At 42.1% G+C, this 23,587-nt stretch overlaps 3 protein-coding genes across 3 annotated transcripts in view; 1 reads left to right on the top strand and 2 right to left on the bottom strand.

Annotated features, from left to right (window-relative positions):
* Window positions 1-246: 246 nt before the first annotated feature.
* Window positions 247-2,144, bottom strand: LOC134654342 (cytoplasmic dynein 2 light intermediate chain 1). The gene is made up of 4 exons (XM_063509810.1): window positions 2,019-2,144; window positions 1,338-1,689; window positions 744-994; window positions 247-451 (listed from the first exon to the last, which is right to left on the bottom strand). Exons 1-4 carry the CDS (start codon window positions 2,121-2,123, stop codon window positions 263-265), a joined length of 897 nt encoding a protein of 298 aa, XP_063365880.1. The 5' UTR covers window positions 2,124-2,144; the 3' UTR covers window positions 247-262.
* Window positions 2,145-2,576: 432 nt separating this feature from the next.
* On the bottom strand, window positions 2,577-4,121 carry LOC134650909 (transcription initiation factor TFIID subunit 7-like). Its single transcript, XM_063505895.1, has 2 exons — window positions 4,092-4,121; window positions 2,577-3,906 (listed from the first exon to the last, which is right to left on the bottom strand). The coding sequence occupies exons 1-2, from the start codon at window positions 4,119-4,121 to the stop codon at window positions 2,698-2,700; spliced, it is 1,239 nt and encodes a 412-aa protein (XP_063361965.1). The 3' UTR covers window positions 2,577-2,697.
* Window positions 4,122-4,179: 58 nt separating this feature from the next.
* LOC134651775 (E3 ubiquitin-protein ligase Ufd4) overlaps window positions 4,180-23,587 on the top strand; it is a 46,066-nt gene continuing 26,658 nt past the window's right edge. Inside the window, exons 1-15 of the mRNA XM_063506885.1 lie at window positions 4,180-4,372; window positions 6,333-6,472; window positions 7,353-7,468; window positions 8,712-8,830; window positions 9,233-9,372; window positions 9,822-9,997; window positions 10,446-10,576; window positions 13,720-13,853; window positions 14,289-14,418; window positions 14,865-15,000; window positions 15,419-15,583; window positions 16,130-16,265; window positions 18,420-18,600; window positions 19,436-19,501; window positions 23,317-23,482. Of these exons, the coding sequence (XP_063362955.1) occupies window positions 4,370-4,372; window positions 6,333-6,472; window positions 7,353-7,468; window positions 8,712-8,830; window positions 9,233-9,372; window positions 9,822-9,997; window positions 10,446-10,576; window positions 13,720-13,853; window positions 14,289-14,418; window positions 14,865-15,000; window positions 15,419-15,583; window positions 16,130-16,265; window positions 18,420-18,600; window positions 19,436-19,501; window positions 23,317-23,482 (1,939 nt within the window). The 5' untranslated portion in view covers window positions 4,180-4,369. The remainder of the gene's footprint in view (window positions 4,373-6,332; window positions 6,473-7,352; window positions 7,469-8,711; window positions 8,831-9,232; window positions 9,373-9,821; window positions 9,998-10,445; window positions 10,577-13,719; window positions 13,854-14,288; window positions 14,419-14,864; window positions 15,001-15,418; window positions 15,584-16,129; window positions 16,266-18,419; window positions 18,601-19,435; window positions 19,502-23,316; window positions 23,483-23,587) is intronic.

The following is a 23,587-nucleotide window of genomic DNA, read 5'->3' as shown; positions in this document are numbered from 1 at the left end:
TACCTACATAGGTACTCCATCATTATGTCAAATACGAATTTATCTATGAACGATAAATATGTAACTCTAGGAAACGAGAGTTGAAGATAATAAATATTAAAAATATTTTATTTTGGTAAACGAGTGTTTTTATTTCTTAGCTGTATTCATCAATTCGGTTTTCTTCAAATCATAAGTACTTACCTAGGTATAAGTATATCAAATTATTTACTTTTGTATGTTACGCTAAAACTCAGTAGTTGTGCCATAATTATAAAAACACTTAATCCAAAGCTTTTAAATAATCGCCAATTGAGAAATCAAAGGACTCCATATTGCGCAGTTCGTCATACTTGGCCGAGGCCAAGGCGTCCAACACTGGTTCGGGGTGTGCGAGTTTCGGCCTCGTAGTTGTAACATCCCCTGTCACTTCGGCCTCGGGCCCTATCCTGGATAGATGACGGGCTTTGATCTGTGGACATATTGTATTTTTGACCAATATTTAGTGATGGAGATTATTTACGCAGGCGGAGGTCGAGCAGACTTTTTCAGTGACATTGAAAAGGATTGGCCATGCTTTAGTAGATACTAGGTTCTAGAAGCACTCTGCAATTAGTCGCATATAACGGGCGTCAGTGCTCCACGCACCAAAGGCAAAGCATACATTTCTATTAGCTATTAATATATGGTCCTTCGAACGAGATAGTACACGTTTCGATGATCTGCAATCTTAAAAAAAGTCATGTTTTGTAATTCTAATTTACCATATCCATAGTAGACTGTGGCACACCAATGTTCTCCCAAGAATCCGACCCTTTTGGTATAACCAAAGGTTTAGAGAAATTTGTATTCTTCTCTTTGGTATGAAAACCGCTCCCAAAGCCAATGTTGTACAGCATCTCTTTGGCTCTTTTCACTAACTGGGGCTCTTTGGATGAGTAGAATATTAAATGGGAGTGGGTCGCTAGCGACACGCTTCTCATGGTTGTGCTTATGATCTTCTTAATTTCATTATCTGAAAATAAATAACACTCCACAGCAATCCGATAAAAATTGTCGAAAGGTTTAGTTTGTAATTGAAATTTAAGTTACAGGCGGCAAAATTCTTAGTTTTTTGTGCAGAGACAAACAATCAGGTCAAAATCATGTGCATGATCAATCGTTGTGTTGATCCTTTTGGTTGACTGGCACGTCATCTACTACTATCACGCATCATCATCACACGCACACTAGGTACCAAAGAGTAAAGTAAGTACATATAATAGGTACTATTTAGGTACTAACATTTTTGATACGTAGAATATTTATTGCGTAGCGTACGCTTTCCGTACATATATGTATTAAATAGGTACACTTACCATAATTTTTGAATATATCATATTTTCCACCAATGATTATCAGCTCCGGCTCAATCCCTGTACCATCGTAAGTCTCTTTTATAGATCCGATACACGTCTCCAGAATGTTCCAGATATTCTTTATTTTACTCAGATCGACCATCACACAACAATAGTACTTTCCTCGAACGGGTACCGCCGTGAGCGTGTTTTTCAAAACATCGAGTTTTCCGCCATACTCCCAAACGTGGCATATCGACTTGTCTATGCTTTGCTTGTTCACTGATTTCCGGCCGAAGGAATACTCTAGGACTAAAGTTTCTCGAGGAACTTCGTTTTTCTCGAGAAATGAGTGGAGCATCGTAGATTTTCCCTGATAAGAGAACGAAAAATGTAATGTAAAATCTAACGCGCCGGCCACGAAATCGCGCGGCGAGCGGCGGCCATAGGTGGGAACGAAAGGTCGGATCGCTGTCTCGCTCCAACCTATGGCCGCCGCTCGCCGCTGCCGCCGCCACGCCTAGCAAAACCAAATAGCATGATTATTTTAGAAGCGTGTACAGGCGCTGATAAATATAACTTTACGTGACCTTATCACACTTTACTAAGCAAGGGTGGCAATAAAATAAGAAAGAAAGAATGTGTTAAATATTGCACTGTAAATATAATAAACAACAAACGATTCCCAGTTAGTTTACTCACCACAGATTTGCTCCCCGCAACAAAAACGGTCCTTGAACAATCATCGCTGCTTTCCGACAGCGCTTTATTCACGATTTGTGAAGCTATTTCAGGTATTGATAGCATATTTTGGGCTCCAAAATCCTTTTATCAGAAGATCACAATCACAGTAAACACGTTATTTGCCATTTATTTGCGTAATGTTTGTAAATATGGCTGCTTAGCAACAGAAAGCCCTCTGAACGGTTTTGGACCCTTTGCGGGGGTGTGGGGGAGTGACGCAGAGGGAGGAGGGGTGGGGAGGGCTGATGAAAAATAACTTCGATCTATAATGTAATAAAAAAAATCTTCTATTAATTATGCCAAGTTTTCCATATATTTTTTTCCAGAAGCAACATACTAATGAGGTTATCCTTAAGTGGGACTGATTGAGTAAGTGTGTGTGTGTGTGTTGCTGTCCTAAGGCACTCCAGAGGTGCAGAGGGACTGATTAGAATTGAATAACAATCACTATGGAATAAATAGGAATAGAGTGGTACATACTATAAAAAATTGTCACATAAAATGATTTATTATTTAATTTGTTAGTTATTACATTTTAATATGTTCATCAACAGCTACCAGTTCATTAAGTATATTAAATGCATGAAGAATAAATACTTTTACAGTACAAAGTTTTTCTTTTACTTTCTTATAATAATTATTTTTGCCTCTGCAGGTTTTGGTATTCCAATTCCTTGTACATGATATCTTGGTTGAGAGTCTGTAGAATGTCTTGGAACCTCTGCCGAAGGGTCTGGTTCTCCAGCCCAGCTATCTCATGCTGGGTACGCTGACGGCGCTGCTTCAGTTCTTCAAGCTCAGCGCTGATCTGCTGCAGCTTGTAACTTACACCACTCTTATCTGCTGACTGCAAGAAGTCATCTACAGAAAATTGCTCCTGGCCGCCCATTTCCATGTCCATTTGGCGACTTGATGAGGGTTGTGGCTCATTCATTCCTTGTGTGGTGCTAAACATTTCAGGTTTAAATTGAGTAGCTAGATTTCCTCCTTTAAAGTCGCTGGCACCGTAAATAGAGTTGGTGTCCGAGAAATGATCATCATACGAGGATAACCTGTCATCTACATCAACATTTACATTATCATCTTCGGCATCACTGTCACTGACGGCACCACCAAATATGTCCTCAACCTTAGATGAGCTCTCCACCAAGTCTCGTTTAATGTTTTGTTCCTTCTTTGGTTTAGTTTTCTCTGCTTTAGTTGATGTTGATGCGCTGGGCTCGTGTTTCACTTCATCCTCCTCCTGGATCACCTCCCACGTGACACTCACAGCTTCATTATCAGCGCGCAGCAGTCTCTTTACTTCTTTTTCTATTTCAGGGGCCTCCATGCACTTCTTGCGCAAAGTCTTCCGGAAACGCCTCTTTCTTATGTTTTTGGTTGGTGGTGTGATGCCGTGAGGATGAAGATATTTCTTATCAACTTTAAGAGGATCTTTCTTCTTTTTTGGCGACTCGTCCTCCGTAGGTACGGGGTCTAATTCTTCTTTGCATATCATCATTTGACATATATCCGCAGTTTTGTAAACACTCTTTCTGTCAATGGTTTTTAACGATTCGATTATAGTGGGCAAGTCAACGATCTTTGCATGAAGCAGCCAGTGATCGAAGCGTACTTCGCCATGCCTCATATCGTTTTCAAATTGAATACTAAGTCTGTTTTTAAAATTATCCCCGGATTTTAAAAGCTCACGAAGGGCTTTAGCTGGTTCGGTTGGTAACCTCATTATAAATTGAGATTCTAACTCTACGGGGTAATCTGGCTCACGTCTATTCATGGTTAAATTTAACAAAAACGATATACACTTATGAAATGAAGTTCTACTCGCCTTTTTTTTCGTCCTTTTCTATTTTAGCAAAGCAAATGTCCGATGATCATTTCGATTTCGCCGCAACGTAAAAAAAAGCAAATACGTCAAACAAACGTCAGTCTTAGTGTGACCAGTGCAAAAAAGCGTAAACCAATGTTAAAGCCCCAACACACTACCGCACCGCACCATAAAGAGTAAAGTAAGTGTAGCTTAGTCTGTACTTCAACTGTACTTGCTTCAGCTACATGCATCGTGTGAATTATTATTTAAAAAAAAAAAACTTCGAACTATCGATTTCTATCCTATCTGTGGTGTTGTCGATGAAAGAAAAAAAATATACGAGTGAAGAGTGAACATATGAAAATATCACACAAGGTTTACTGCTAATAAAACTAAATTGCGTTACAATTAGTTACGAAATAACTGCATAGTATTGCGTTTTTGCGAAGAAGTGCTAAGTTGTGGTGTGCATTTAAATGACAATTTCTATAATCATATTATGGTTAGTATAGCAAATTTGTAGTGTTAAGTAAAGACGGAGTCGTCAACTCGTCACCTTCACTCTTGTCCTCATCAATTTGTATTTGTTATGTTCAAGAAATGTTATTATTTGGATAACTCGCTATAAATAATCAATTTCTATTACATCGCAATTTGTCCTAGATATCCTTTGTTCATATCGTCGCTAGAGATGAAAGAGAAAGGCTTTTCCTTATGCGCTGTATGAGTGCATTTCATACGGTGAATATATTTCCGCAACTTGATTTAGCACCTCCTAGCTTTATGGTCGTGTATATATAATTAGCTTTTGTATCTTGATTCTGAACAAGCTAGTAAGCTATTTTAGTTTTTTTTACATAGTTTTTGACTACTACGCCATAATTGATTGTAAATAATAACCATGTGATAATGTATGATTACTGACCTAATTTGTATGGGATAACCCGTGAAGTATTCTTTGTTTAATAATGAAACAATATGAAGGAATTGGTAAAGAATACCACTAAATAATATGGTTGAGTTTAAAAATAGATTATAATCTTCAAATAAATGCTTCATCTATCAACTTAATTACAAACAGTTTGTTAATATAATAGGTTAATACATTGATAATCTATTTCAATTCAATGCCAGGGAAAGATTCAGGAACAGGAAAAAGGCTGAAGAGCAAAAGAATAAATACCTACATGGTGTCATCAGTTGTATTTTCATGTGCATTGTGCATTTGGTGATTTATTTGTATTACACAACCATTATTAATAAACTTTTTTGCCTTGTGGTCCTGGGCTGCAAGGTGAATTTGCTTAAAGGTGACATTCGGATGGCAAGGTTATGAACCTATACCAGGATCACCTAGCACGCCACCCAAAAATGCCTGGTGGGCTGTCAGGTGTTGAGCATAGCTGCTTTAAATTAATCAATATAATAATAAAAAAACAGTGCTCGTAGACACAGTCATTTACCAATAATATTATGGCAGCTTATTTATAAATGATTGTGGACTGTGGTGATCAATTGAATACTTAATCAAAATCTTTAATCTCTGTTTATTAGTGCATAGTTTTACCATAGGTATAAAGCCCCGTCTCTATATCGCGTGGCAAACCATCGAACATTGGCTCGCGCGGCAGCCGCGCGCAATGGATACCGGGCTGCCTGCAATGTTCGATGCCTTTGATGGTTTGCCGCGCGATATGGAGACGGGGCTTAAGATCTGTCCCAAGTGAAAAAACAGGTATAGGGAGGTAGTAGTTTGTGTTAGTCATAAAATGTAATATTGTTTTAAATAATGTTTCATTTTGATAAATTTATGTTATAATTAGATAAAAATCATGGGTGTGGTTAAGTTTTTTGGAAAATGTTTGTTTTTTGTTAAATTTGGAAAGTCAAAAGACAACCACATGCATTTATGTCTGAGAACTACTTCGAAGTTTAAAATGAGTTGCATGATTTCACATTTTAAATTTCAGATGAATTATATTGTTTTGATCAGTAGAAATAAAACAATTACATTTAAAGTATTGTGAGTCACCTTGACATTCAATTTAAAAAGGGTAAACTCATGTGATCCATGGGACCTTAACGTCACATTTAGCGCAAAATTTCAAATGTTAAGACTCATATCTTCAGGTTTATTTATTTTAATTTCATACATTTTTCTAATTTATCTTATACAACTTTGTCTGGGTGGAATGATTATGATGATGATTGATAAAAACTACCCTATGTCCTTTCTCGGGGCCAAAACTATCTCCATACCAAATTTTGTCCAAATCAGTTCAGCAGTTTAAGCATGAAGAGGTAACAGACAGACACACTTTCGCATTGATGAGTCAGAACATTAGTGATGGAACTTGTGACTAGACTATCTAACTGATATTTAATGATCAACACTCCTAATCTAATCTCATATAATATCCATGCTGTGATTGGGGTGTTAATATGATGTCTGTTGTGTGTAGATGTCGGAAGTGGATCCGGAGACGTTGCTGGAGTGGCTGCTGACGGGGCAGGGCGATGAGCGTGACATGCAGCTCATTGCCTTGGAGCAGCTGTGTATGCTGCTCCTCATGTCCGACAATGTGGACAGGTGCTTCGAGAGGTAACCACTGTTAATGTTGTGATACGTGGGGAGAGGATCTGGGGTCCATGCTGACGGGGCAGGGCGATGTTCATTCATGGTATATTCATGTTCGACAAAGTTGGCAGGTACAGTCAGCAGCAGAAATTGCTAAGCGGGCGACGTGTTCAAAATTACCTTGTCACGCTCTTATTCTCTTAACAATAAAGTCGCGTCAAGATCATTTTGATCACCTGGTCCGCTTAGCAACTATTGCTGCTGACTGTACTTCGAGCTCTTATTAGTGGACGTGTATAAGATTACATTACCGCATTACGCTAACACTTAATACTTTCTTAGTAATAGTATATAATTTTCACGGAAAAATGGGTATCATCTTGGGTCGTCCCATTCGTTTTTCGTCAAGTTCTTAAATTAGTCCTATTCTGCTTTCGTCACTCATTCTATATTGAAAGCCAACGACGATTGTGACGAATGTAGAATGAGTGACGAAAGCAGAATAGGACTAATTTAAGAACTTGACGAAAAACGAATGGGACGACCCAAGATGATACCGAAAAATGCACTCATTAATGTTATTCTGGAAACCAATTAGCACTTTCGGTTTTGTATAATGTAAAATATGGTGTTGGCGAGTTACCAGCAGGAAAAAAGTTTATGACCATGTAAAGTGTTTTCTGAAGCTTATCTAATCGGCATCCTCTGACTATACCTCTAACTAGTCGTAAATTTAATGTTAATGTGATTCTGAGTTGGTTATGTGTATTGTGTGAAGTGAAATAGTACTTACTAGTACGAAACATCCGCCATTTGTACATAATTGTATATCTTTGTGCAATAAATTTTAAATAAATAAAAAAGCCCTAGTTGAACTATAATATTAAAATATATTTGGTTTCAGCTGCCCTCCAAGAACCTTTTTGCCAGCATTGTGCAAAATATTTCTGGACGAGAGTGCGCCCGACAATGTTCTGGAAGTGACAGCCAGAGCTATAACCTACTATCTGGATGTGTCTGGTAAGCTATAATATTGGTACTTAATATTCCGAATAAGTAAATGTTTGTAGGATAAGTAATATTATTACATTTCATATGAACTTAGTCCTAAAAATGTTAAGTCCTTGGCAGTCGCTTTCGTAAAAACTAGTGGCCTCGCCAATTCCTGGGACTAGTTGCCAAGCGGACCCCAAGGCTCCCATGAGCCGTGGCCGTGGCGTGCCGGGACAACGCGAGGAAGATTATGATGAACTTGTCCTAAAACTATTAAGTGGTGACTAGACAGGAAGTATTGTGTTGTACCTATTTCGGAAATTGATAATTTGACATGCTATATGGCTCATAACAAGTCAGTTATTAAGTGTATTGCGAAATAAGTATAATGATGTAATTTGAGTAAGGACTGTCAACAAAAATACACATTTTCAATGCTCTTAGTCACATCGCATTGTTTGTATTCGAAACTAAACATAGATGAGTCATTTCGAGTCATTCCGCGTGTTGCCTTAACGGTTATAATTTATGCAGTATAGGCTGAGTCTAGTCATATTTACATATTAATAAGAGTTGCTGTGGTTACTAACTGGAAACTATGATTTCAAAACGTCTAAAGTCATAATGTCGTAAGAAAAAAAAATAGGTAGTCTTTTATAAATCCCACGCTGTTTGAAATAAAAATTGATTTAAGTAATTCTTATTATTACCTATCTAAAGTCTATTTTTTTATTCATAACATAACATGTCATTTTAGTCTACGGAATAAAAAAATAGACTATACATAACCGTAAGGTTAGGTAGGCAAGTAATTGCCTAATGTAAGAAAAAATTTACTTTTAGTTAAAGACTAAAGAGGACTTCATTTGAGTTTCAATTGTTATGGTTACCTTATCATAATACAAGTCTTATATTTATCGTGATGGTGAATTTAGTCTATTTAAGCAGGCCAGTCACTATCTCTCTATTAGCATTGCTCTCCAGCGGGGCAATTCAATTTCAAAATTCAAAAATATTTATTTCATGCGACTTACACACATAGATATACAAAACAAACATACAGGCATTGCACATAAACACAACATACCTATATGCAGCCAGCCTTCTGGGCCTAGCTGCCTAGCAACAAAGACCTAGGGAACATTTTGTTTATACATTTTAAATGTAAGTTCTTCTTTTATTATGTTTTGACGTGTGTATCGTTGTTAGCTGAGTATTATATTTCAGCAGCAATGCCCTGTTATATTTGTTTATTTTGATTTGTCTGTAGCGGAGTGTACCCGTCGGATCGTAGCCATCGAGGGTGCGGTGAAGGCAATCTGCAGCCGCCTGTTAACCGTGGACCCAAACAACCGCACCAGCAAAGATCTCGCCGAACAATGTATCAAGGTCAGTACTCAGTACTCGTGCGACGCGTGTCAGTGACACTCCCTGATCGAACCTCTCGCTTCTACTCATGATGTAGTGGGGTGGCAGAATACCGGGCACAACACCTCGGCTCACCGGGGTCGCTCCCAGAAGTCGTCGGCAACGTCAAGGGTCTGCTAGGCTTCCTGGTAGAGCTGGGTTGGCAGGAATAGGCCGCCAACCCATCACGCAAAATAGGCGCAATAATATGACGTCGAGTTGCGGAAACCAAGCCCGCGAATACCTATAACCTATAACCTATACACATGATGTAATGACTCCCGGTTCGCCTTTGCTCTTTACGCCGTCAGGTCAATGCGTTACAACTTAGCGACAACGATGTCAACTTTTCTTTGTGTACTTAACTCTGATAAATGTTGTCAGGTGCTGGAGTTGGTGTGCACCCGCGAGGCGGGCGCGGTGTGGGAGGGCGGCGGCCTGCCGGCCGTGCTGCACTTCATCACGCACTACGGCACCGCCGTGCACAAGGACACGCTGCACTCCGCCATGGCCGTCGTCTCAAGGTTACTAATGTTCTACATAAAGAAAAAAAAAACAACAATCTTACACAGATAAAAATAAAACAATTTTACACAAGTCGACCTAGCCCCAAAATAAGCCAAGCTTGTACTAGACGACATCTTATATAGATAAATGCATACTTGCGTATATCTATATATACAAAGATTACATTCACCAGGAAAAATATCCATAATAAACACACAAATGCCTTTACCAGGATCATCATCATCATATCAGCCCTTTATCGTCCACTGCTGAGCATAGGCCTCTCTACTAGTACGCCTCTTGTCCCGGTCATGTGCTAATCTCATCCAGAAGTGACCCGCAATCTTATGAAATATGAACCCAAGACTTCTTGCTTCGTAGTGCAGGATTCGGCATTACCCCGGATCCAAATATCACATCCACTTGATATATTTTTGTGATATTATACGAACTTATTGTTATACAGGGTGTGCGGCAAGATGGAGCCGGGCTCGGAGCGCGTAGGCGACGCGGTGATGTCCCTCTCCGCGCTACTGCGTCACGCGGACGCGCGCGTGGCCGACGCGGCGCTGCGCTGCTTCGCCTCGCTCGCGGACCGCTTCGCTCGCGCCCACGCCGACCCCGCGCCTCTAGCGGACCATGGTACTATACATACGTACTACACTATATATAGCTAACTTATAGGGCGGTGCTAATAGGATATTTGACTGTACATATTTAAAATAAATTATTTCACACCATTCATGAAATAAAACACCAGATAATTATTAGAAAAACATAGATAGCAGTTATTTTTAAACACAAGTTCTATTTAATAAATCGGATGGAAACATAAAAAGTAAGTGAGTTGACCGGGACGACATTGTGTAATGTTTCATATAAATTCCATATTAGCCAATCGTTTGACAATTCAAAAAAAAAAACTGATTTGATTTGTAAGAGAATACCCTATTCGAAGACCGCTTCGCTCGCGCCGCGCCACGAACTAAAACACTTTATATATCTGTCCTATTTCTAGTATTTAACACTATCAACACTCGTTTGGGATGCTTACTTTTCACATATGATTCACAAACAAATATTCCTCCAGGTCTAACCGAAGAGCTGGTCCGCCGGCTCGGCAGCACCGAGAGCGGCGACGACAAGTGCCCGGCGCCCTCCGTGTCCACCACCGTCAGCCTGCTGTCCACGCTGTGCCGCGGCTCCGCGCAGATTACACACGTATGTATAGTTATTCCTGCAGGTCTCACTGAAGAGCTGGTCCGCCGGCTCGGCAGCACCGAGAGCGGCGACGACAAGTGCCCGGCGCCCTCCGTGTCCACCACCGTCAGCCTGCTGTCCACGCTGTGCCGCGGCTCCGCGCAGATTACACACGTATGTATAGTTATTCCTGCAGGTCTCACTGAAGAGCTGGTCCGCCGGCTCGGCAGCACCGAGAGCGGCGACGACAAGTGCCCGGCGCCCTCCGTGTCCACCACCGTCAGCCTGCTGTCCACGCTGTGCCGCGGCTCCGCGCAGATTACACACGTATGTATAGTTATTCCTGCAGGTCTCACTGAAGAGCTGGTCCGCCGGCTCGGCAGCACCGAGAGCGGCGACGACAAGTGCCCGGCGCCCTCCGTGTCCACCACCGTCAGCCTGCTGTCCACGCTGTGCCGCGGCTCCGCGCAGATTACACACGTATGTATAGTTATTCCTGCAGGTCTCACTGAAGAGCTGGTCCGCCGGCTCGGCAGCACCGAGAGCGGCGACGACAAGTGCCCGGCGCCCTCCGTGTCCACCACCGTCAGCCTGCTGTCCACGCTGTGCCGCGGCTCCGCGCAGATTACACACGTATGTATAGTTATTCCTGCAGGTCTCACTGAAGAGCTGGTCCGCCGGCTCGGCAGCACCGAGAGCGGCGACGACAAGTGCCCGGCGCCCTCCGTGTCCACCACCGTCAGCCTGCTGTCCACGCTGTGCCGCGGCTCCGCGCAGATTACACACGTATGTATAGTTATTCCTGCAGGTCTCACTGAAGAGCTGGTCCGCCGGCTCGGCAGCACCGAGAGCGGCGACGACAAGTGCCCGGCGCCCTCCGTGTCCACCACCGTCAGCCTGCTGTCCACGCTGTGCCGCGGCTCCGCGCAGATTACACACGTATGTATAGTTATTCCTGCAGGTCTCACTGAAGAGCTGGTCCGCCGGCTCGGCAGCACCGAGAGCGGCGACGACAAGTGCCCGGCGCCCTCCGTGTCCACCACCGTCAGCCTGCTGTCCACGCTGTGCCGCGGCTCCGCGCAGATTACACACGTATGTATAGTTATTCCTGCAGGTCTCACTGAAGAGCTGGTCCGCCGGCTCGGCAGCACCGAGAGCGGCGACGACAAGTGCCCGGCGCCCTCCGTGTCCACCACCGTCAGCCTGCTGTCCACGCTGTGCCGCGGCTCCGCGCAGATTACACACGTATGTATAGTTATTCCTGCAGGTCTCACTGAAGAGCTGGTCCGCCGGCTCGGCAGCACCGAGAGCGGCGACGACAAGTGCCCGGCGCCCTCCGTGTCCACCACCGTCAGCCTGCTGTCCACGCTGTGCCGCGGCTCCGCGCAGATTACACACGTATGTATAGTTATTCCTGCAGGTCTCACTGAAGAGCTGGTCCGCCGGCTCGGCAGCACCGAGAGCGGCGACGACAAGTGCCCGGCGCCCTCCGTGTCCACCACCGTCAGCCTGCTGTCCACGCTGTGCCGCGGCTCCGCGCAGATTACACACGTATGTATAGTTATTCCTGCAGGTCTCACTGAAGAGCTGGTCCGCCGGCTCGGCAGCACCGAGAGCGGCGACGACAAGTGCCCGGCGCCCTCCGTGTCCACCACCGTCAGCCTGCTGTCCACGCTGTGCCGCGGCTCCGCGCAGATTACACACGTATGTATAGTTATTCCTGCAGGTCTCACTGAAGAGCTGGTCCGCCGGCTCGGCAGCACCGAGAGCGGCGACGACAAGTGCCCGGCGCCCTCCGTGTCCACCACCGTCAGCCTGCTGTCCACGCTGTGCCGCGGCTCCGCGCAGATTACACACGTATGTATAGTTATTCCTGCAGGTCTCACTGAAGAGCTGGTCCGCCGGCTCGGCAGCACCGAGAGCGGCGACGACAAGTGCCCGGCGCCCTCCGTGTCCACCACCGTCAGCCTGCTGTCCACGCTGTGCCGCGGCTCCGCGCAGATTACACACGTATGTATAGTTATAGTTTGTCAAAGGACTGTCTCATTTCAAATATAGACAGAGAGAATCATACTATATTTGTCTTACACTAGTACTAGCACCCAAAAGAAAAGGATGAGTATAGTTTTCCTGGTTCTTACTGACTGACAAATTGGTTTTATTGACCAACTATATCTGAAATACGACATACAGACCGGCGAGCCGCCTTGTGAGGAAATAATACATTGCATAAATAAATACAAATATTCTAAGTCAATATCCAGTTTACCTGTAATCATCATCTTTGCGTTGTCCCGGCTTTTTGACACGGCTCCAGGGACCCTGGGGTCTGCTTGTTTACCTGTAATGTCATTTAAAAATAAGCATTTACAGTCCCGTAGTTAGTAACTCGTAAAACTAAGTATGTTGTGAAAAAGAGGCGTGACTCATTCACGCCTAGATTGACCGGCTAATTGCCTATATTGGTCCACGCTAGTTTCCTGTTGAAAAACCGATCAGGCAGCCAGGTGTGACTGAAACATTCCGCTATTGAGGCTAATTACTCGTGGCAACTTAGAATTAACTAACTCGATCGAGACTAACATTGTGTTGACGATCTTTTTCTGACTCTCATATGATTTAGAAACAAATTATGTTTTTTCTTAAACAAATAACTGGTCCTAATTTCTAAGTAGTCGATTTTATCATACCTACTTGACTATGACGTCATAAGAACAATTTATGAATGCGTCTACGTTTAGAACTTTAGGTAAGTTTATACGAATCATTATGTCGCAATAATGTTGTACATGCATATATTGTAACAAGAAACATTTAGACAACGACAGTTAGAACAGCATGGAAAGAGTCAAAGGGAGCGCGACCGAGCGATTTTCATCTATAAAAAGACTAACAAATCACCTAAAGAAGACACGCGAAGGATGAATATTCGCTGTGTCAAACTTTGTCTTACTTTCTAGTTCAATTTATGGTCTGTGAATTGACATTTATTATTTAGTTCGATAAGGCTACAAGTTAACATTTAATTGCGACCGACTTGAAAAAACGTCATTAATCTGGCATAATGATTAATTTTTATTTTAACGCTCTACTCAGAGACCTTGTAATTTTGTAAGCTTGCTGTCTACGACAACGTTAATTAACATATATTTTCTGTATCCCAGGACCTAGTCCGCCTGGAGCTGTGCTCGGCCATCGAGGCGGCCGTGCAGGCCGACGAGCGCTGGTGCCTCGAGTGCATGCGGCTGGTGGACCTGCTGCTGGTGCTGGTCTGCGAAGGCCGACATGCTATACAGACGTTAGTACACTAGAATAATTTAAAATTATTTTCACTATCACCCTGGTTGTAGACTTTTCCAGTTAAAAACGATTTAATTGTGTAACGTAGTGTTACATAAACAATATAATTAAGTAAATTAACGAAGTGTTGACTAATGGTGATGTTTTAATTTTCAAAGCCGCCATCTTAGTTACCGTCACAATTGATGGGATTCTTCAAGAAGCGGGTATTTAGGGTTCTCAAGGGTCGGCAACGCTTATGTGGCACCTGTGATGTTGCTTATGTCCATGGGCGACGATGACCGCTTCCCATCAGGCGGTTCGTCTGCTCGTTTGCTGCCTATCACATAAAAAATAAATACATTGAAGTTAATTCGCTAGAGCTAGAGGATAAATTAATTTACTTTGGAACTACACGGTATAATTACATATCACGTGTCTATTTTTTGTGTAGTGGCTCAAACAGGAATGGCGACGCGGCCAGCGGTTCCAAGAGTGGTGCAGGGGGCGAAGGCTCCAGCGCGACAGCGGGCGCAAGAGGCGACAAGTCGCATCGCCAGTTGATCGACTGTATTCGTGGCAAGGTACATTGTGTCTTATAATATTATTTACATGTGTATAATGTAATAATTGTAACTGTTATTAGAAACTAGCGACCCGCCCCGGCTTCGCACGGGTAGTTCAACGAATTTACACAATTCCTTTACAAATTATACACCAAAACCTTCCTCAAGAATCACTCTATCAATAGGTGAAAACCGCATAAAAATCCGTACAGTAGTTTTTGAGTTTATCGCAAACATACAGACAGACAGACGCGGCAGGGGACTTTGTTTAATAATGTTAGAAAAGAAATATGACATGGGTATTGAAAAGATCTTCACCTACTTATTGTCCTAGTCAACAGAGAAACGAAGGTTGTGCAGGAAAAAACGTCACGTCAGCCATGCTATGTTATTTTCACAAATGTTTTGCTATTTGTGGCTTTCCATAGAGAAGGGTCCTTATGCTTGCTGTTTTTTACCTGAAGGACACGGACGCGCTGCTGGCAGCCGTGTCGACAGGCGCCGTCGACGTCAACTTCACCGACGACGTCGGGCAGACGCTGCTCAACTGGGCCGCGGCTTTCGGCACCAAGGAGATGGTCGAGTTCCTGTGCGAGAAGGGTGAGTGTTGTCTGTGATAGTGACACCAATCTTATAATAACTACTACTCATAAGTGTAATTATACGCGTCGAATGATGGTCCTTATGGCCTCGATCAAATTTTTTTGTCATTCGTTGTCATGGTTACAGGATAGGTATCTCCAATCACTCTTAAAAATCATCATGTTGCAGTTGAAAGCCCAAGTGTGCAACATTTTGGTCGTGCAAACTGTGTTATCGATTGCTCCAGGCTGACAGTGGGCCTAGCATTAGTACATTCGTCCCTCTATAATTAATACAGTCAGAAAAAGGCGGTTAGTCTATCGGTGTCGAGATACTGTCGCGCCGCTCCTGTGCTAGGCCTACTAGCCAGGATACCATTAGGTCGACCCCGCATTAAATTGCCATATCTTATGATCTATCTTTGCAATTTTGACAGGAGCCGACGTAAACCGTGGCCAGCGCAGTTCGTCCCTGCACTACGCGGCCTGCTTCGGGCGGCCGGCCATCGCTAAAGTACTGTTACGCTACGGAGCTAATGCTGATCTGCGCGACGAGGACGGCAAGACACCGCTAGACAAGGCCAGAGAGAGACACGATCAAGGTACATATGTCAGCACTTTATACCACACTACGACTCTGCCAACCTTCCTCGCTACTTCCCATGCCACTCGTTGAGTGTGTGGCCGGGGTATTAGGGAAGGGCGGATGGTTGACATCGCCATTGACGCGTTAGAGTTAAACAGACGCCGATGAATCTAAGTTTGTACCGACTTGGTGCTCTTGGCAATGATAATGCAATATATAATATATCCCATCTGAGCGCCACACTTAACGTACTTGGCATGAAACTTAGCGTACTCTGATACTATAGCGCGGTCACGTGAGTGATCTCAAACTTCTATCTTAAGATTCTCGAAACTGAACATACGAAAAAATATTTAATATGTTCGTAAGGATATAACCAATCATTATGCACCTTCATCCACTCCAAAAAACTCGACAGCCAATATCATGGGCATAAGGGTGCGTCCATTAATTACGCGAGGGGTTTTGAGGATTGTATACGTGATATTAGCCGAAAACACCCTCTGTCTGTGTCTCATCGTAGTTGCTTCTGTTAGTTATATTTGTTTATTTGTTTACTCAGGTCACAGAGAAGTGGCCGCTATCCTCCAGTGCCCCGGAGAGTGGCTGGTTGTCGGCAACCAGGATTCACCAACATTTTCCAACGATGAAGACTTTCCTGAGACCGGAGACAAAGAAATGGCTGCTATTTATTTAGAGTGAGTATCAATCTAGTAACTATAGCAGCCCAAGCTAAATTATTCTAGGTTGGTGTTGTTGATAGATTAATTAGTTTATAAAGTAATTCAAAATTAACATGGCGCCCAACGTGGGGCTAATGATACGAAATCATGTCACCGTTTATTTATACTTATAACATCTATTAATTGATTTATGTGATGTAAATAGTGCAAAGTTATTTAAATTTATAAGCTGCCTACCGCAACCGCTCCATATTAAATAATAAATTCAAGATTAGTTTAGAAATGGCGCCCAACGAGGGACTACTAAATCTTGTGGTCATTAATCAATGATCTTACTGACCGTTCTGTAGGCTGACTGTGAGTTGACTTTCTAGCAGTCAAGAAAAATTCTGAGAAAAGGAGGGTGGGCAAATTGGCCTAATGACCAATAAGGACAAGCAATATGTCACTGGATAGCTTATTCTAAGTTCTAATATTTTTACTATGGCAGATAGTCCCAAATCTTTGTGTGAAAAAAGTTATTACCGCAAAAAGTAGTGCGAGTTTAAACGTGACTGTATAGTTTTTTTCACCACACCAGCTCGGAAAGGCTTACTTTGCACTTCAAAAACTGATAGCAAAGTTGCATTTTATTCACATGTGAGGCAAAGTAATCAAATGCTAATTTTGAGTTGTTTTCTTATGTTTGCTGGTAGAATTGACTTTTAAATGATGATTTTGGATAATAAATATTTAATAACATTCATTTGGATTTGATTTGGTTTGATTTTATTTGATATATTACATTTAATATTTGCTTCGGGTTGGTGTGGTGAAAAATTTTGTGTTTCACTCGGGGGCAAATTTTGTTTAACCCTCGTGCTTTGAAACCCTCGCAACGCTCAAGATTCCATTTTTCGAACCACTCGCTACGCTCGTGGTTCAATTTTGGAATCTCGCTTGCTCGGGTTTCAATATTAGCACGAGCGGTTAAACAACAACTTTGCCCCCTTGTAAAATAAATAACTATTTCGATACTAAGTTCCTGTGTCGCAGATCATTAAGGTTTTGTTATTGTGGATGATTTGGTGTCACGATATTTTAGTTTTTTATTCGTTTTCTTATGTTTTTTTGTCATATTTTTTTTTAAACAGAAATTTGACAAGTCTCGTCATACAAAAAATGGAGTAAAAAACCTTTCCAATGGTATGTCGCTTATTCTTATTGGTTCATAGGCCAGTGTCCATACAAATCTGCACATCCTCCTTTGAGCATGTTCTAAATTTAAAATTTACGCTTTACTGAGAAGGTTGTATTTTTACGTAAATCAGGTTTTTCTCAAACTTATTTCCCCGCGCCCCCTAATCAATTTCACAAAAAAATAGGATAACACCCTGCATATAAGAAAGACTGTTTATAGGTACTTGTTGCTTGTTGCGAACCCCTTTACGATCGCCGCCGAAACACTGGGGGTTCGTGTACCACACCTTGAGAACCCCTGACCAGGCGAGGCTCACTCCGCGATTTCGTCCCGTCGCTACAAGTACATGCGGCCCACAGCAATTGGTGTATAGCAATCGTAGGTGCCGCGCACCACTACGGAACGGACGCCTGCTCGCGCTTGCGCTTATATCTCTCGTAATTAACGCGTTTTGTTATAGAGTGAACCTTCTGTACCTAGTACTATTCTGTGCCCTGACCAGGGGGGTTTCACTCCGCAGTTTAGGTACATTTGGCCGGCGCGCCCACCGGACAGGCGTATAGCAGGGGGCTGCCGCTCGGCGCGCACGATTGTCGTGTCACATGGCGCTCGCGCAAAATTGAAAATACACAATGGCTTCGAAACTTACTTCCGCGAGAATCAGACATGCTATCTTCGGATAAAAAATGTATGTTTACATAATCAACGTTAGTAATTCCTACATATTTATCTTTAAAACAATAAATCAGTGGGTATAGGTATAAAAACTTGTCAAGTGATAACCCCGTGCCGACACTCACAGCTCGGTCATAAAACTGCGGCGCGCAAAGGAGATTCACGGTTCGTGCGCGGTTATAAGTTTCAATTTTGCTTGCATGCGGCGATATAGGTGTAATTTTATACCTAAACCTGACTTTTGTGAAGGAGTGAATTTTCTGTACGGTAGTAGTAGTTATTCTGTGCCCTGACTTAGAAATATTGGTTGGCAGGCGGTTGATCCCGGTGTTCTGCGCGCGCTACCTGGGCGCGGGCGGCGCGAGCGTGCGGCGCGCGTGCCTGTCGCTGGTGCGCAAGATGGTGCACTACACGCCCGCCCGCCTGCTGCGCGCGCTGCCCCGCGCCACGGCCGCCGCGCTCACCATGCTCATCGCCGCCGTACTGGACAACGTGGTAAGATAACACACCCTAACAGTAGCCACCATCATCGCCGCTATGCTTCACGACGCGGTTGGTTATTCTCTTGCAACAGACCCGTAGCCCAGATTCATGCGACGTCTCGGAAATTTTCTGTTTATACTAATTGTTTTTAAAACTATTTTAGTAGATACATTAGCACAGGAACTTTTCTTTGTGTAGTATGCCGCGCGTGAGGTAATATAAATCTAGTTTTCATGTACGTATATCCAAGTCAATATTCTTACAGGCATAACATTGTTTCTAACGTTCATATCGTTAAATGCCATATATACTGGGTCAACCAAATCTTGTCAGTAGAAAAAGGCGGCAAATTTGAAAAATGTAGGCGCGAAGCGATATCGTGCCATAGAAAATTTGGATTTCGCGCCTTTTTTAACTGACAAGATTTGGTTGACCATCTATAGGCAGGATATCGCTAATGTGGGTAATATTTTCAGCCAATTTAATTTCGATTTCTATCAATGTGAATGGGTGCTAACTTCTTCAATATTTTGTGGTGGTGGAAGCACCATCGTTGACCTTTCGTAAACCTTATAGCAACGAGATAAGGTCTACCCATTATCAGTAAAGTATTCTGCTATTAGGCTACTTACGCACTTGCGATCGCAACCGCGACGGCTGTCCAATACTGTAAGTTGGCGGTTGAGTGCATGCCACGGGCGGATGCATACTAAAATCGAACTTGCCGCAGTTACAATCGCAAGTGCGTATGGGCTGTTAGTACCACTGACGATTCGTAGGCCTTATTCCAAAGACATAAAGTCCACCAGTGAGTTAAGTGCAGTCAGTACAGCGGTTGTGTGTATAGGGCGAGGTGGGCCCCCGGCGACCGCAGCCGCGGCCGCTGCGCAGCCGCTATATCCGCGCGCCGGCGGTAATGTTCCGATGGTGTGATGATTCCGAGTGTGCGCCTAAGGCTCTAACTACTGCCCGAGCGGTACAAGTATCATAGTCGCCGACACTCCGATCTAACCGCTTTACTTTGTTTGTGCGGGGCGGTAATGGCTAGCCGTCTTACGTTGAAGCTAGAGTATCCGACTTCTCGCTCTAACAAATAGCGGCTTGCCGTGGTGGACCGGAAAATTGACATCGTATTAAAGCTTGTTTTTATACTTAACCCACATGTCAAATGTATGATATTATTACAAAAGCAGGATGATTGTGTATAAACACAGAGCTTAAAGCCACCTTAGCAATAAATTAAAAGTGGAAAAATTCACTCGGCGACTCTGGATAACTAGCCCATCGCTCTGCCCTACTGTTGTCCTCGAGTGAGTCTCGGTAGCTCATTTGGCAAATCGATGGGCTATTGATCCAAAGTTACGAGTTCGAGCCTCGCCCGAGACAGTTAATTTTTCCACTTTTAATTTATTTCTAACGCGTTTCAGACGTTTCTGCTTAATTCAAACTTACTTTATAATGTAGCTTTTAAAAAAATAACTAGTGATGGTGTGTATAAATCTATGCCAAAATTGGAAGTTTTTATTGACTAAATGCCGGGTTTAAATTTTGTATAAGGTGATTATGATACTTCTACCCCTACCCTACTCTAAAACAATTATTAGCCAATATTTGAAAATCAACAACGTATTTAATTGGCCTTAAATTTAATTGTTATTAAAATGGTCAGTAACTTAGAGCCGTAGCATACGGTAGCGTCGTACCAATGACATATTTTTGCCACTTATATTGCCATTTATGTCGCAATGTTGTATAATCAGCGTCAAATAAATAGCGACAGCCACAGTTGTCAAATATATCGTAGCACACCTTTGTTACCATAGAAATAAGTATGTGATCCGATTTTTTTGACCACTTTGGCTGTCACTATTATTTGACACTGACTGTACTTACGATCGAACTCCTTAAAGTGTATATTTTTATTATACAGTGCCAGCCACTTGAATAGCCTCACTCAACAAAATTAATATTTCTCATAGTAATATAAAAAGGAGATATATATTAAACATTAAATATGAAATAAAACAAGAAGCCTTGTAATAGTAAATACAATATTTATTGTTATCTAATCAAAGTTTTAAGAAATAACGTCAAACAAATAAATTGACCCTTCCACTTGAATAGCCTCACATGCTAAAAGATACTGTTTAGTTATTAAAACTCTCGTTTAATATTTCGTATACCTTCCATTAGACCTTATTAATTCGAAAATACGTTTAGGTAGTGATTCATATAAAGAATGTATGTAATTAACGTCCACAGAATCCCAAACAGTGTAAATAGCTTGAATGAGTTCTTCTTTATTACTAAACTGTCTTCCGTTGTAATATACTTGCCGAGAAAGCCAACCCCAGGCATTTTCCATGATGTTCAGATCAGGGGACAAGGATGGCCAATCTAGAACTTCAATCTGGTTTTCTTCAAACCACTTTGTAACTATAGCTGACTTGTGTATGGGAGCATTATCATGCTAAAAAAACACTTTTTTTCTACCTATTACTTTTCTGATCTTACTTTTTGTTTCTTTTAATAAATTTAAATACTTTTCAGAATTTAGTCTTCCGTCTACCACAATTAAATCAACAGTACCATAGTAAGAAATTGCTCCCCAAACCATCACCGATCCGAGAGTTGAATGATGACGTGATAGTACTTTCGGTTCTTTCCTTAGGTCATGAAAATAATATTTAAATCCATCTGGACCATCTAGATTAAACTTTTTCTCATCACTAAAAATCACATTTCGCCACTCGGTTTTCCAGCACATGTACTTTTTAGCCAAAGACAGTCGACCCGCCACATGTTGTTCGCGCAAAGGAGGTTTACTCATGATTTTTTTTCGTTTGAGGTGGGATGATGTTCTAATAATCCGTCGAACTGTAGAGAGAGGTGCTCTAGTATTTATTTCACTAGCTATTTGCCTGGCGGTCTTGGTGGAATTTGAAGCAGTGCGTAAAATAAGTCGACGTTCACGATCCGTAGTGGCAAATTTTGTGCGTCCTTTATACTGGTGGCCGTAATTTTCCTTATTTTTAACATAATTATTAATAACTTTAGGGCTGCGACCTATTTTTTGAGCTATCTCACGATGGGATAATTTTAGAGTTAAATAAAAATTAACCTTTTCAATTTCTAAACTTGTAAGTTTTTTCCACGTCCCATAGTCACAAAAACACTGTGTTTATCGCGTTACTGCAGGTACTTAATAGAATGCCATCTGTATTATCTAATCATAATAAAATAAATTTGAAAGCGAAACTTAAATGCACGGTTTGGACGATTATGTTACACTGAGGCTATTCATGTGGACGGCCCGTATTAGCTCTTGCGTCCACAACGTTTCGCGCGCAGACAAATTCGGACTTGTTAATGTGTCGTTCGATAAACGTTATGGCGTACAATTCAAATTTAAGATATATTGATAAAAATAATCACGTATAATTATAATACTCACAATATATAGGTGAGGCTATTTAAGTGGTTGGCACTGTATTATTTGAAATCGTACGACGCTGACCCCATATTTGCTCGGCTTTGTATTGCTATATATGAAATAACGATTTACGTACCTGTTTCACATACATCACAGTACTGTTTACTAATAAGCACCGATAATGGATATTATGGTTTATGTACATATCATGTTTCCTCCGCATCACTGTTTTATATACAAAAACCATCACACCATCGAAATTTACTTGCATTGTTTTTGGTGTTTTTATGTGTTAATAATTATTGTTTCTTCGTAGATTATAGTCCTGTTGAGTTTGGGGTTGAGTATATAGGCGTTGAGTTTTGATACTGGGTTTATTGCGAGATTAAGGCTGCCTTTCCACTGAAGCGGAGATTGCCAGTAGTTGCCAACTCAGTGACTTATGCCAACGAGATGCCATATAGATCAGTTATTGTATTGCTTTTGGTAACTGTTGGGAATATCCCATTTTATGGGGTTTGCCTTCTTTGAGTGGCCACGGCGGTTATTGGTGCGCATTCTTACTTTTTTAACATAAAGACGCCATTTTAACGCAGATTATATATTTACAACGCGTCTCTTAGGGACTTTGGATAACCTTACATGTTGATTCAAAGATTTCTTACTCGGATTCTAAATTGAAATTGTAAATATGTGTATCAATAATACAAGTGTTTATAACCACTTCGCTGTGGCTACAAATCTCTAAACTGTCTTCATAAAATTTATCACTATAAGGCCTATCTCACACGGGACAATCCAAAAAAAAGCCAATTGCGACGCGATGAACTAAATGACACGATTTATCAATACTAGCCGGGTAGCGTAGAGATCCGGCGTTAACCGCGTAAGCTGAAGACGCCGGTTCGAATCCGGCCTCCGCCACTTGAGGTCAGTCACTTTTTCTTTAGTAAATGACATCTATTTCAGATTATTATGTATTTATATAGTAGTTTGACTAGGTGACTACTTAAATAACACAAATCCAAATATTTAATAAAATAATTTTGTATCTTCCCGAAGTTGTATTACAAGCTGTTGCGTGTAAACGCCTATGTTGCTAAACGTGTAAGTCGCAGTTGACAACTAGTAATTTTTGGGTCTCCCCGCGTGTGTGAATTGCCTAAGGCTTTGGTCTCCCATTGAGGCTGTGCGCTATGTACAGCGTCACGTTTTATAAAATAGCTTCTTTCCCATACTATGTTACGGTGACGCGTCAACCGGAGACCGCGGACTAAATATGTAACCTCTTATAGGATGACGACGACGGTCACATCATCGTGCTTGGCATCGCCGAAGAGGTGATGGTGAAGGCCACAGACATCTACTTGGAGCAGTTCGCGAGGCTGGGCGTCTTCAGCAAGGTGGAGGCTTTGGCAGCCGAGCCGGCGGCGAGTGCTGCCAACTCGACTAGTGCAGCTGGTATGTTGTTCAAATGTTGATTAAATAGATTTATTAGAGTGCGAGGGAATTTATATTAGGTTCCTGTAGTTGTGTTTTTTTTGCTCTTTTTTATAAAGACAAGCT

Source organism: Cydia amplana, chromosome 1 (assembly GCF_948474715.1).
Source record: "Cydia amplana chromosome 1, ilCydAmpl1.1, whole genome shotgun sequence".
In the NCBI taxonomy this organism is placed as follows: Eukaryota; Metazoa; Arthropoda; class Insecta; order Lepidoptera; family Tortricidae; genus Cydia; species Cydia amplana.
This window is presented reverse-complemented; position numbering and strand designations above follow the sequence as displayed.